Raw genomic sequence first — 15,079 nt, 5'->3', positions numbered from 1 at the left:
CAAAAAGACTTGCAGCTGTAATTGCAGAGAAAGGGGATTCTACAAAGTATTGACTCAGGGAGGCTGAAAACAAATGTACACCACACTTTTCACATATTTATTTGTGAAACATTTTGAAAACCATTTATCATTTTCCTTCCACTTGACAATTATGTGCCACTTTGTGTTGGTCTATCGCATAAAAACCCAATAAAATATATTTACGTTTTTGGAAAATGTCAAGGGGTATGAATACTTTTTCGAGGCACTGTATGCTTTGTTATTATGGCGCATGTCACTCACACCAATTTTCACACCATTATAACATCACTGGAGGCTTTGTTAATGCCCACCAAAGTGAGAAAGGAGTGAAGGCAATAAAGTGCAGCGTTGATTGCAGAATGTTTCCATTGTCTATTGCATGACAGAAAAAGAGGAAGTGATATACAGTACCATACGGGAAACAGAAGAGGAAGGGAAAGCAGAGATTAGATATAAAAAAAAAAGATAAAAGATGAAATAATAGATACTATAGTTAATGATGTGCACAGGATGCACACTAAAACAGAAACTGGTCTATTTTATAACAACTGGGGTAAAAAAATGAAGACATGAAGCCCATTCGTACCAATCAGATTGCAAAAAAAAGGAAAAGGGGCCACTGCTGAAAGGAAAGGAGTTAGTTCATAAAAAAAAAAAAAAAAAACCAGTGTGCAAATGTCTCATCATTTACACAGTCCTTACAAATAGTCCCTGAATGTGTTTAATATGTCTATTTTCCACGATCGTCAGCTCCATCTATTGACCATAATGTGGTATTTCACCTGATTGAGATATTTCAGGAAAGTACTGCATAATGGTCACTAGATGGAGCTGACGAAATAAACAAAATTACTGGGATTATTCATCACAGCTGTGTGAATGCTGAGCCATTTGCATAGCAGATTTCTTATAAATAGCACCCCCCCCCCCCCCAAGTTAAAGGCTAAAGTTGAAGGTTTTATGAATAGTCCAGTGCAAGACAGGCCTCCTAAACTTTGCCCCTGGACACATTTCACTACTACTGAGCTTTTTCGTTGAGTGAAATGTGTCAAAGGGAAAAGTTCAAGTGGTCCGTCTTACTCTGGACCATTTATTAAACTATGGCTTTTACTCCGGAGTGTGGATACTTTTAATTTTTATAGCATTAAAAACAGGGCTGTTGCCTATACATCCAATTCAATTTTATTTCTAAGTCTCTAATGTCCACTGGAAAATGAAAACAACTGTCTTATATATTTGTTTCCTATGATCATCAGCTCCATCTAGTGCCCACAATGCAGTATTTTACTGACTGAGGTATTTCAGGAAAATATTGCATTTTGGCCACTAGATGTAGCTGAGGATCATAGAAAATAAACAAATTAGACACAATAGGGGGGTTATTCACAACAGCTGTGAGAATGCACAGATTTTTTATTTTTTTTTGTATAAAGTAGACCCCCAAGTTAACAGCCATAGTTGAAGGTTTTATAAAGACATGCAAGACAGACCACATGACCTCTGCTACTGACACGGTTCACTTGTTTAAGATTTATTATATCAAAAAAAGTTCTTTGGTGTCTAAAGCCAAATTTAAAAAGCCAATACACCATCTGGGATATAAACTGAATATAGAATAAACATATATATTTTATAACATGGGACTTTAAAGGCAATATAAAATTAATACATGAAGACAATACAATACATATAAAAACAATATAAAATTGCATGCTAGCTGGCAAATATGTACAGTACAATATTGATTGCAGGCAGTGGCGTCGCTAGGGGGTGGCTTTTGGGGCTATAGTCCTGAATCTGGGGCCCATAGCTCCGAGTCTCTGCAGGGGTCCCCAAGGGGCAGGGAGACTCTCTGGGGACCCTGATGTAAGTGGGGGGCTCTCTGGGGATCCTAATGCAAGGTGGAGGCTCTCTGGGGACCCCGATTTTAAGGGGGAGGCTCTCTGGGGACACTGATTTAAGGCGGAGGCTCTCTGGGAACCCTAATGTAAGGGGGAGGCTCTCTGGGGACCATGATGTAAGTGCGGGGCCCTCCGGGGATATACACACAAGTATATTACTGTATATACATGTGTATGCCCACCCAAGCGTATGACTTTCTTTAATAAGACGCTATGGGGTCTAGCCCCAGATCTTTTGTAGACCTAGCAATGCCCCTGATTACAGGATAACCTAATTGTCCATTGTCAGACACTAACATACACTTTCCATAGTGCTTAACTTGTCTGCACCTTTGCCAAACCAGGACAGACCCAATGCGTTTCGGAAAATCCTTCTTTAGAGGTAAGTAGGGTAAGAGCCCGAATACCCTCAGGGGGACACTATGCATCCACTGAGGCCACCTAATGTTAATGGCAGGCACTTGATGTATGTTCAATTGTTGCAAGAAGCCAGAGTCTTAACTCCTAATAGATGGCTGTTTTTTGTTTCTTTTTGTACAATATGAAAATATATGACATACCCTACTTACCCTACTTACCCCCAAGAAAGATTTTCTGATACACGTTGAGTCTGTCCTGGTTTGGCAATGGTGCAGTCAAGCTAAACACTATGGAAAGTGTACAATAATATCTAATAGGACAGTTGGGGTATCCTGTAATCATTGTTGTACTGTACATATATGCCAGCCAGCATGCAATTTTATATTGTTTTTATATGTATTATAAATAAAGTTTAGTATTGTCTTGGATTGTATATTGCCTTTAAAGCCCCATGGGAGAAAATATATATTTAAATTATATTTATATTGTTTATTCTGCATTAAAATAAAGGATGTTGGCAATGTAATAGATTGAGTGTCCCAAACTTCATATATTAAACCAAATATAATACATACATTTAATGTACACAATATATATTGTTAAACCACAGACATTTTGTCCCTCCAAAGCCCCAGAATTAATAGCACATAATTGTTTTAACCATAGAGAAGTATAGTATTTACAAAACAGTAATCTAAATCTGGGGCTGCGGGGCAAATGACTCTTAAAATATAATACATAACTGCATGTTATATACTCTCCTATTAGCTTTTTATATTTGGTTTTAGACCCCAAAGCACATTTTTTGATACAATAAATATTTTTGCCGCAATAAAAGTATTTTTTAAGCTTCATTATTTTTGATTAGGTTAATATGTGCAGCACTTGGCAAATCACATTCTTTTCTTCTTCTCTATTTCTCAAAAGGGCACTAGAAAATGAAACAAGGAATACAAATCAACAAAGTATAAGAAATCAACTTCCTTTTTTTTTTTTTTTTTTGTGATCCAGTTGTCTTGACACAAAGAGGTTGGAGAGTGCAATATACCTGGTGCAGCTCCGCATAGAAACCAATCAGCTTCCAGGTTTTAATGTCAAAGTTTAATATTAGAAGCTGATTGGCTACCACACACAGCTGCATGCACCAGATTTTGCACTATATAGTTTTAGTAAGGGCCAGTTCACACCACTTGCAGTCCAATGCGTTTTTGTTTTTCTGCATCAAAAATGTATGGAAAGTAGTTTGTTTTTTTGTTGTTTTTTTAATGGCATAGTTCACACCAGTGGAAAAAAAACAAAAAGTGGTTTAACGCTGCGCTTGAAAACAGTGTATGATAAAGAAATTTTTAAATAAATCAAAAAATATATTAGGCTGCCAGCACCAACAAGTTCTATATACAAAGTTTTGTATATAGTTCACACCAGTGCATTCAGTTCCAGGGCTTTCCAAGTCCAGAAAAAAAAAAAAGTAGAACATGCTGCATTTTTCTACACTGGATTGTACAGGAACGCGGTAAAACAAAATAAAAAAATGCACTGGAATTCGATGGAACACATCAAAAACACAGCAGACCCTGGTACAATGGAAAAAAAAAAAAAGCATCTGGAAACACATCAAAAAAGCACCCGAATGCGTCAAAAACTCATTAAAATTGCGCATGTAGAAATGTATCCGAAACGGATCTGAAGTGCGTTTTTGTGGTGTAAATCAACCCCAAAAGGGAAAATAATATTATAAATAAAAAAAAATAACAATAATAAAAAGGTTATTATTAGTTACATGGTTAGTCAGGTTGAAAAAAAGATGCAAGTCAACCAAAAAATACAAATAAAATAAAATAAAAATAAAAAAAGATACAGTTCAACCAAAAACAAAAAAACAAACATACAATCCCATATGCACAATCCTTCACCTACAGTAATAGTGTTTTTAGTAATTATTACCTTTCTATTATTGTTATTATTTCAAAAATTTTAATGAAAAAAATCTAAGAAAAAAACAGCAAACTATGGTATATTTAAAGGTTAAACAATGAAAGAGATAAAAAAAAAAAAAAAAAAAAAAAGAAGATTCTACAAATAGCATCAGAAAGGCCTATGAACGGCATGTGAGATATTGAGATTATTCAAGCATTTGTGGAGGCATACAGTATAGAGAAGCTCAGATTATCAGATCATTCGGCACTGAAGTGGCAGAGGTTTGCATTGACAGATAGAGAGCTATGCAGCAAAGGCTTCTGGGAAGAGCGACACGGCAGTGGTTACCCCAAATATAACACAAGCTGAATCAGAAAGCAAAGAATATGGGCAGCACAAGTGGGAGGTACCTTCACAAACTCCTCCAAATCCCCGTTAAACAGTTTGTAGTTATATTGGGATGACGGTCGCTGCCTTTTCGCCCTCTGTGATTTACTGGTATTGGACTGCAGCCTGAAACCAACCGTGTGACATACAATTCACCCATACACAAACCTTGCTAAAATACATAGAATAAGCATCAAATACACCAAAATTTATGGCTATATTACAGGGAAATGCAAATCCTGGCTAATATCATCGTGTGCAGTAGTCCAAAATAACTACACTGAGGGGAAAAAGTATTTGATCCCCTGCTTATCTTCTACGTTTGCTCACTGACAAAGAAATGATCAGTCTATAATTTTAACGGTTGGTTTATTTTAATAGTGAGAGACAGAATAACAACATATATATCCAGAAAAACGCATTTCAAAAAAAGTTAAATTGATTTGCATTTTAACCACTTAAGCCCCAGAAGGATTTGTACGCTTAATGACCAGGCCATTTTTTGTGATACGGCACTGCGTCGCTTTAAAACTGGCAATTGCGCTGTCGTGTGATGCTGTACCCAAACAAAATTGACATCCTTTTTTTCCCACAAATAGAGCTTTCTTTTGGTGGTATTTGATCACCTCTGCGGTTTTTATTTTTTGCGCTATAAACAAGAAAAGAGCGACAATTTTGAAAAAAAAAAGCAATATTTTTTACTTTTTGCTATAATAAATATCCCCAAAAATAGAAAAATAAATTTTTTCCTCAGTTTAGGTCGATATGTATTCTTCTACATATTTTTGGTAAAAAAAAAAAAAATTGCAATAAGCGTATTATTGATTGGTTTGCGCAAAAGTTATAGCGTCTACAAAATAGGGGATATATTTATGGCATTTTTATTATTAATTTTTATTTTTACTAGTAAAGGCGGCGATCTGTGATTTTTAGCGGGACTGCAACATTGCGGCTGACAGATCGGACACTTTTTTGGACCATTGACATGTATACAGCAATCAGAGCTAAAAATAGCCACCGATTACTGTATAGATGTCTTTGGCAGGGAAGGGGTTAACACTAGGGGGCGATTAAGGGGTTAAATGTGCGTCCCATGGAGTGATTCTATCTGTGGGGGGGATGGGCTGCCTGGGGGAGGAGAGCGATCGTTGTTCATACCTAGTATAAACAATAGATCCGTCTCCTCTCTCCTGACAGAATGGAGATCTGTCTGTTTACATTGACAGATCTCCCATCTGACTCTCAGGAGCGATCGCAAGTGCCCGGCGGATATCGCAGCCGCCAGGCACGCGCATCAGCTCCGTCGGCGCAGGGCACGCCCCCTAGTGGTCTTAAAGCTGCCAACTTACAGCTACGGCGATTTGCCCAGGGGAACTAGCCTGCCGCAGTGTAACTGCGGCGGCTGGTCCTCTAGTGGTTAATGAGTGAAATAAGTATTTGATTCCCCATCAATCAGCAAGATTTCTGGCTCCCAGGTGTCTTCTATACAGGTAGTGATCCTTATCTTAGCTTGTTACCTGTATAATAGACAACTGTCCACAAAACCAATCAGATTCCAATCTCTCCACCATGACCAAGACCAAAGAGCTGTCCAAGGATGTCAAGGACAGGATTGCAGACCTACACAAGGCTGGAATGGACTACAAGATCATCACCAAGCCGCTTGGTGAGAAGGTGACAACAGTTGGTGCGATTATTCGCAAATGGAAGAAACACAAAATAACCGTCAATCTCCCCTGGTCTGGTGCTCCCTGCAAGATCTCACCGTCTGAAGTTTGCTAATGAACATCTGAATGATTCAGAGGAGAACTGGGTGAAAGTGTTGTGGTCAGATGAGACCAAAATCGAGCTCTTTGACATCAACTCAACTCGCCACGTTTGGAGGAGGAGGAATGCTGCCTGTGACACCAAGAACACCATCCCCACCGTCAAACATGGAGGTGGAAACATTATGCTTTGGTGTGTTTTTCTGCTAAGGGGACAGGACAACTTCACCGCATTAAAGGGATGATGGACAGGGCCATGTACCATCAAATCTTGGTTGAGAACCTCCTTACGTCAGCCAGTGCTGGGAAAATGGGTCGTGGATGGGTATTCCAGCATGACAATGACCCAAAACACATGGCCAAGGCAACAATGGAGTGGCTCAAGAAGAAGCACATTAAGGTCCTGGAGTGGCCTAGCCAATCCCCAGGCCTTAATCCCATAGAATAAATGTGAAGGGAGCCGAAGGTTCGAGTTATCAAACGTCAGCCTCGAAATCTTAATGACTTGGAGAGGATCTGCAAAGAGGAGTGGGACAAAATTCCTCCTGATACGTGTGCAAACCTGAGGGCCAACTTCAAGACACGTCTGACCTCTGATTGCCATCAAGGGTTTTGCCACCAAGTACCAAGTCATGTTTTGCGAAGGGGTCAAATAATTATTTCACTCATTAAAATGCAAATCAATTTGTAAAACTTTTTTGAAATGCGTTTTTCTGGATATTTTTGTTGTGATTCTGTCTCTCACCGACCATTAAAATTATAGACTGATCATTTCTTTGTCAGTGGGCGAATGTACAAAATCAGCAGGAGATCAAATATTTTTTTTCCTCACTGTAGTCAAAGTCTGCCTACTGGAAAAAAAAAGGTTAAAGTTGAACTCCAAGCAGATTTAAAATACACTAATTATGCAGCTGTGTATTCTTTAATGCGTCATTGTATTTTTTTTTTAAAACAAAAAGTGTAAGCATTTGAATTTGACTTGGTATCTTTCTCTAGAAATCCCTGTACAGCAGAGCTCAGTTTGGGAGTGGGAGAAGCAAAAGGATGAGTAACGAGAAGTGTGCTGATAGGAGGAGAGAACAGAGTGACAGGGAGATGAGCCCATCAGTTAGCTGCTTCTTCTTTCACTGTCCAGTTATAGGCTGGGGGAGGGACAAGACCTGTAGGTGATACTAAACTACACAGCAGAGGAAAATCAGGTCTCAGGGCTATGCTGTGTGGCAGAGCCATAAATCTCAGGACTAAACGAGCAGGAACACAAATCCATTGGTAGATAAGACAGCTCTCTTATGCTGACTTTGTGTATTTACCTGTCTACCTGGAGTTTAACTTTAAATCTAAAAAATCTGCAAATTGCACTTTAAATAAGCCCAATACTAATCATTTCACTTTTTTTTTTTATTCAATTTTTTTTCTATACTTAAAAAATGTTATATGGTTCAGTAATGCTGAATTGCATCATAAATTTTCAACGTTGTGTGACATTTTTATCAAAATCCATTTTGCATTATGATTTTATTAACAGCGTTTTCTGAATTTGGCAGCACTATTAGGCTTTATCAAAAGGAAACTGGCAGTAATCCACAATATTCATCTTTCACTAAAATCTGATTGGTTGCTTATTGGGTACTGTAAGTACGCTGGAACAAAAAAGTTCACATTCACCACTGTTGAGAACTTTAAAATTTATACTTCTGTCCAAAATGTTTAGGCAAGTGTGAAAAAATGTTGTGAATTATGATGCTACAGAAATGTGCTTAAGATGCTTTCAGAAATAGACGTCTTAATCTTTTTTTTTATCAACAAAATGGAAAGTAAATGAACAGAAGAAAGATCCAAATCAAATCAATATTTGGCATGACCACCCTTTGCCTTCAAAACAGCATCAATTCTTCTATGTACACTTGCACACAGTTTTTGAAAGAACTCAGCAGGTTATTCCAAACATCTTGGAGAACTAACCATAGATCTTCTATGGATGTAGGCTGCCTCAAACCCTTCTGTCTCCTCATGTAATCCTATAAAGACTCAATGATGTTGCGATTAAGGCTCTGTGGGGGCCAAACCATCACTCCCAGGACTCCTTGATCTTCTTTACATTGAAGATTGTTCTTAAAGACATTGCCTGTATGTTTGCGGTCATTGACCTGCTGCATAATACATTTGGGGCCAATCACTAAGGTTCTCAATGTTTCTATGTTTTCCTGCATAGTTGAGTCGCTTAGCCTTGTTTCAATGTCGAAGGGATGGCTTTGTGGCCGCAGTTCTTCCATGAAGACCACTTCTGGCCAGACTTCTCTGAACAGTAGATCGGTGTACCTGGGTCCCAATGGTTTCCACCATTTCTGTGCTGATGGCACTGCTGGACATGTTCCGATGTGGAATAGAAGTAAGCATGTGTCTTTCATCTGCTGCATTAAGTTTTCTTGTCCTCAACGTTACTCGTTGAGGACAAGCACATCTTGAAACCCCAGCCTGCTTTGAAATCTTTAACTGGGAGAGACCTTGTTCATGCAGTATAATTATCTTTTGTCTTGTTGCTGTGCTCAGTCTTGCCATGGCGTATGACCTCACCTTAGTAGCAGAGTTTAGCGGTTTCTCACCCAGTTTTAAGCCTCCAACACAGATGTTTCTGTTTTAGTTAATGACCGTATTTCAATCTGCATATGAAATTGATGATCATTTGCACACGCTTGGTATAACTGGTTAATCATATACCCGACTCTAATTATGCATTATCTCTGACTTTGTGCAAGTGTGTAAAGAGTGCAAGTGTAAGAATTGATGCTGGTTTGAAGGCAAATCGTAGATGCACCAAATATTGATTTGATTTAGATTTTTCTTCTGTTTACTCACTTTGTTTATTTTTTATCAATTAAAATAAATGCAATTTAAAATATCTCATTTTGAAAGCATTCTTAGTTTACAGCATTTCTTCACACCTGCCTAAAACTTTTGCTTAGTACTGTATCCAGTACTCAGATAGCAGAAGCCCAGTAATAGTTAGACATAGAGGTGGAATTTTCAATATTTGGGTTCTAAGAAGCTGGATACTCTATTAATATTACCATAAAACACTGGTTCTCCTAGCTATATTCATTTTCAGTCTCTAATATTTGAGAGTACTAATGTCTTCCTAATTGACCCTACCAAGTCTCAAAGTCCTAAATCCAGGTTCCCGCAATAGAAGAAACATTAAACCCACCTCTCCATTGGCTTGTATCTCCTACCTTTGCTTCATTAAAGCGATGCTGCCTCCAAAAAGACACCTTCGGGAAAGTCAGATGCTTGTTTTCCCCTCCGCCTTCAAACTCTACATCACTCTACGTCACAGCAGCGGTGTTAGAGTTGAAAGGAGGAACCACAAAGCATGGTGAAAATTCCTGGAAGTGTCAAATGCTAAAAAGTCTTTCAGAGGCTGCATCACATGAATAGATCAAATGTAGGAGACATGGGCCACCGGAGAGGAGAGAGGAGAGTGTAATAATTTTTCTAGCGTAGGAATCTGGATTTAAGAATATTTTTAAGACTTGACTTTTTAAAGTTCCAGTCCACCCAAAATATATTTATCAGTAATGGGTAGGTGATGGTGACTTGAATTACCATATTCTTCTGTCTCTCGAGGACATTGGGATGCTCTGCACTCAATTGTAACCACCACAAAGTCCAAAATGGGAGTCTAAACCCCACTGATTGCATTCTTGGTAACACCTAAAAGGCTAAAAGTGAGACCTCCTAGCTGCAGCAAGGTGGTAATAAAGCTGGGGGCTCATGTGCAGAGGCCATGTACCAATTTTGGCAGGAGAGGGGAACAATTTAATTTCTATGAGCAGCAGCACATCTCAAGGGGAAAAAGATCATGTGGGTTTGAAAACCTAAATCCTGCTTTTCCAATAAAAATATGCTCCTGAAGGTGGGCATTTTGCAGTCTTTCCATCACTCCATATTTCTAAACATAAATACTTGGGCAACCCAAAAATGTATGTTTAAGCTATATCTCCTATTAGTCAAATATTTTCTACATATTAAACTGTCCTCTAAAGTCTATAAGCACCATAAGAAGCCCATGAGTGGTTTTTATATCCACCCACAGCATCCACCTAAAACTAAAAAGTCACTTTTGGATGGACTGATCCTTTAACAAGAGCATTCAGTACATATAACATGACTAGTCAGAAGTCAGCTGTTTGACCTGTTAACAATAAGTATTTGTCAAAAGCTTTTGCTTCTTGTATATATTATTGTGTTCACATAATTACATACTGAAAATCTAACCAATGGCATCTAGTCGTAGTCCACAAACAGTGCAAGAAACAAAGCATTAGGGGAAAAAGGATAATAGCCTTTAGCAACCAATTAAAATTCACTTTAGTAAAGCCAGATCAGAGCAAGGTGGATTCTGACTGGTTGCTCCGTGCACTGTTTTACTGAATAAATCTGAATATGTTGCTATGGTCAGGTATTATTTTATTATTTTTGGAACTGCTAATGATTAAAGCCCCATTTTTTTTAGTTTTGGATAGAGTATGAATGCAGAAAACCCCTGCCAGTTTTTTGTTACAGTCTTTGTCCCATTAGGTAGAATGACCTTCCACTTCCTTTCCCCGAGACACAACGGGACGTAAGAGGAGATCTCTTCAAATTAAGAAAAGCTGTAGACAGTTGTCTCCGTAGCAAGTGCCCGACTAGGCGATTTCCTCCTCTATTCCTGTTCTGGTGACAACTCAACCTTTGGAATTTTCCTCACTTTCAGTACCGGTTGGCACCCATAGAGAGGGTAAATCTACCAAGCAGGTTTTTAGATATCATTAAACGCCTAAACCCATAAACATACATCGATCAGCCATAATATTATGACCACTCACCATAACCCATCAAGGCATGGACACCACTAGATCTCTGAAGATATGCTGTGGTATCTGGCACCAAGCTGTTCGTAGCAGATCCTTTAATTACTGTAAGTTGTGAGGTGGAGCCTCCACATAATGGACTTGTTTTTTGAGCACATACCACAGATGCTCGATTGGATTGACATCTGGAGAATTTGAAGGCCAGGTCAACACCTGAAACTCGTTGTGTTGCTCAAGCCATTTACACAACAAATTGTGATGCACTGTGTGTTCTGATACCTATCAGAACCAGCATTAACTTTTTTTTTAGCAATTTGAGCTACAGTAGCTCTTCTACTGGATCAGACTACACAGGTCAGCCTCCCCCTCCCGCATGCATCAATGAGCCTTGGCTGCCCATGACCCTGTCACCAGTTTGCCGACTTACTTTCTTTGGCCACTTTTGGTAGATCCTGACCACTGCAGACCAGGAACATCCCAGAAGAGCTGCAGTTTTGGAGTTGCTCGGACCCAATCAGCTAGCCATTACAATTTGGCCATTGTCAAAGTCGCCTAAAACCTTGAGCTTGCCTATTTTTTCTGCTTTCAACACATCAGCTTAAAGCCCAGTACAAGCTATAAGAAAATCAGACAAACTATCACCTGGTTTTCCTCGATCTTTCACAGCAGGTCGAAACCAAGGATGGAACCAACTGTACAAAAATTCTCAAATGACAAAGGCTTTTTTTTTTGTTTGACTATTGTTGTGTAATGTTTCCGTTCACGAGTCTTTCATATCAGATTCTTGTACGAAAACCGTACAAAAACAGTAGACTTTACACAAACACTGTTAGTTCTGTTCATGTACAATAAACATTTTGGAGTTTTTTCCTTACGAAATTTGTTTGGAAAGTCTGAATCGGATGTCGAAAATCCAAAAATCGTTCCTCGTATGGAATTTTTTTCCCCAATTTTCTCAAGGTTTGTACCCCACTTAAGGGTCAAAATATTCGCTTGCTGCCTGATATATCCCATCCACTTTCAAACGCCCTTGTAATGATACAATCAATGGTATTCACTTTACCTGTCAGTGGTCATAATGGTATGGCTGATAGGTGTATACGATACACCTACATACTATGAATTCAATCAATTGTTAATATAATAAAGCAAATGGTCTTGATTAATTATTAAAGTGACTTGGACGTTTTCACCATTTAGTGCTACTGTTGGGTTTCTTAGGTTTTGAATCTCGTTCTGGGTACCCACCACCTTGCTTTATGTCAGCAGCCTCACCAGAGCCAGTGAGTTCATTTGATAATTATGTTTTCTCTGTTTTATTGAACAAAGGGGCCAGTGCATCTTGGAAATGCGCTTTCACAATAAAAACCTGACAGAGGTTTTAAAACCCCCCTACTCTATCCAAAGCTATAAATAATTATATGACTTTGGATTCACTTTAAGGCACGAAGGGATTTACTAAAGCTGGAGTTAGCAAAATCTGGTGCAGTTCTGCATTGAAACCAATGAGCTTCTAGATTTTATTGTCTTAACTGAACAAGCCAAAGTTAGAAGCTGATGCAACCATGCACAGCTGTACCAGATTCTGTGTGCGCCAGTTTTAGAAAATCTCTCCTAATAAGTTGCAACCTTGGCATGCAGAATTCTTGCAGTGGTAATTAATATAGGTTACCCATGGTGACATCAATTGCCCCACCCTTCATCCCAGTCACTGACAGTATACGTACCCAGAGATTTTACTGTGCGATTCAGCTGCTGTGGAGGAAAAATGGAAAATGTGAGAATTTTTTAATGCATTTTCTAGATTCAAAAGTTTCAGTTACGTAGTTACATAATTAAGTTTTAATTACATAGTTGCACAATTAGAAAACCTCTATATACATAATCCTATACCCACAATTGATCCAGAATAAGGCAAAAAAAAAAACCTTTGAAGCATGACCCAATTTTCTCCAGCGGGGGAAAAATTCCTTCTGGATCACCTGAAGGCAATCAGATATTTCCTGGTTAAACCGCCCCTGGTGGTATTACCTATAATTCTGAATATCCAGGTATATTTTGTGCGTTTAGGAAAGAATCCAGGCCTTTTTTAAAACCATCTACTGAGCTGGCCAGAACTAGTTCTTGAGGGAGTTTATTCCACATTTTCACAGCTCTTACTGTGAAGAAGTCTTTCCATATGTGGAGGCTAAAGCTCATTTCCTCCAGACGTAAAGAGTGTCCCCTTGTCCTCTGTAATGACCTGAAAGTGAATAACTCTACACCAAGTTCACTATATGGACCATTTATGTATTTATACATGTTGATCATATCCCCCCTTAATCTCCTCTTCTCAAGAGAAAATAAAGTCAGTTCCTCTAATCTTTCCTCATAGATGAGCTCCTCCATGCCTCTTATCAGTTTGGTTGCCCTTCTCTGCACTTTCTCCAGTTCCCCGATATCCTTTTTGAGAACTGGTGCCCAAAACTGAACTGCATATTCCAGATGAGGTCTTACTAATGATTTGTACAGGGGGGCACAATGAGATCTCTCTCTTTGGAGTCCATACCTCTCTTATTACAAGAAATGATTTTGTTTTCTTTAGAAAGCATATCTTGGCATTGCAAGCTATTATTAAGCTTATAATCTTCCAGAACACCCAGAACCTTCTCCACCATTGATACCCCCAGTTGTACTTCCTCTATTTTTTATGATGCATGCATGTTTTAGCCCCCAAGTGCATAAATTAACATTTCTTTAACGTTAAACCTCATTTGCTACTTCTTTACCCAATGAAATAGTGCATTGAGGTTGGTTTGTAAGTTGGAGCTCTTCTTTTAGAAAAACACGACTCTTACATGGTACCCATGCTAATGCCACGAAGGGTTTGCAACTTTTTAAAATTAGGAAATAGAGAATGCCGCAATTGTGGTAAGTTTGACCATGAAAAGTATAAAATTAAACCCTTTGTACTACATATTTAACTATTGTAAAAATGTATTAAATATCAATTGTGATCAATGATGAATATTTGAAAGTGAGATATAGATACAGCAGTATAACTGTGTATAAATTAACAGAGGTCTCAGCACACCAGGATCTACAAATAGCTAGTATACACTGTACTATTTATAAAGATTTCTTGGCCGAGCATTCATGTTTATGTCAAAGTGGGAGGTGGAGAATAGGTACAGGTACATGTTACGGACTTGCTACGGAAGGGGGAACAATAGCGATCATGACAGGTTTTCGGCAATATTTCTCGGGCTGGGGTGGTCATCTAACAAGAGTTACCTGCCCAATATTTTTTCTACTGCCAACAAGTAACTTATGTCTACAGGACAAATAAGGTTGCAAATGGACAGCTGTCAGAACCCAAGGCTCAGTTCACATATATGCGTGTCGGGAACACGCACAAAATAGCGTGCTTTCTTAACATGCACAGAAACGTACTGCTCTTTAGCAGAGGCGATGTGTGGCCTTAAGGCTAGACTCATGTGTTCTCATGCATCACATGTAGGGCAGCCATCTCATCTCAGTGGGCTGCCCTACCCATGAAAAAAGCGGGGAAGGGAGTACCAAACCATTCTGTAAAATCAAACTTCACGGAACTGCATGTGCTGCAACATACCGTTTGGCATGTGCAAAAGCGTGTGTGGTTGTACAGATGGGGCTGCCATTAAAGTGATTGTAAAGGATCGTTTTTTTTTTTTTTTTTTTTTTTAATAACAAACATGTCATACTTACCTCCACTATGCAGCTCATTTTGCACAGAGTGGCCCCAAACATCCTCTTCTGGGGTCCCCCGGCGGCTCTACCCCGCATCAGATAACCCCCTAGGAGAAGCGCTCTCCAGAGTCCAGCATGTGTTTCCACAGACAGGAATGCCGGACTCGGC

The 15,079-nt window shown here is 38.9% G+C and overlaps 1 protein-coding gene across 2 annotated transcripts in view; it reads right to left on the bottom strand.

Moving 5' to 3' along the window:
• The window catches only part of LOC141108568 (SLIT-ROBO Rho GTPase-activating protein 3-like), a 152,594-nt gene that overhangs the window by 58,417 nt on the left and 79,098 nt on the right, over positions 1-15,079 (bottom strand). For both annotated transcript variants that reach the window (XM_073600287.1, XM_073600286.1), the window contains exons 10-11: positions 12,930-12,957; positions 4,610-4,712 (exon numbers count right to left, since the gene is read on the bottom strand). In XM_073600287.1, coding sequence (XP_073456388.1) covers positions 4,610-4,712; positions 12,930-12,957 — 131 coding nt within the window. The remainder of the gene's footprint in view (positions 1-4,609; positions 4,713-12,929; positions 12,958-15,079) is intronic.

Source organism: Aquarana catesbeiana, linkage group LG09, assembly GCF_042186555.1.
Source record: "Aquarana catesbeiana isolate 2022-GZ linkage group LG09, ASM4218655v1, whole genome shotgun sequence".
NCBI classification, from domain to species: domain Eukaryota; kingdom Metazoa; phylum Chordata; class Amphibia; order Anura; family Ranidae; genus Aquarana; species Aquarana catesbeiana.
Note: the sequence above shows the minus strand (reverse complement) of the source record. Positions and strands in the feature narration are given on the sequence as shown.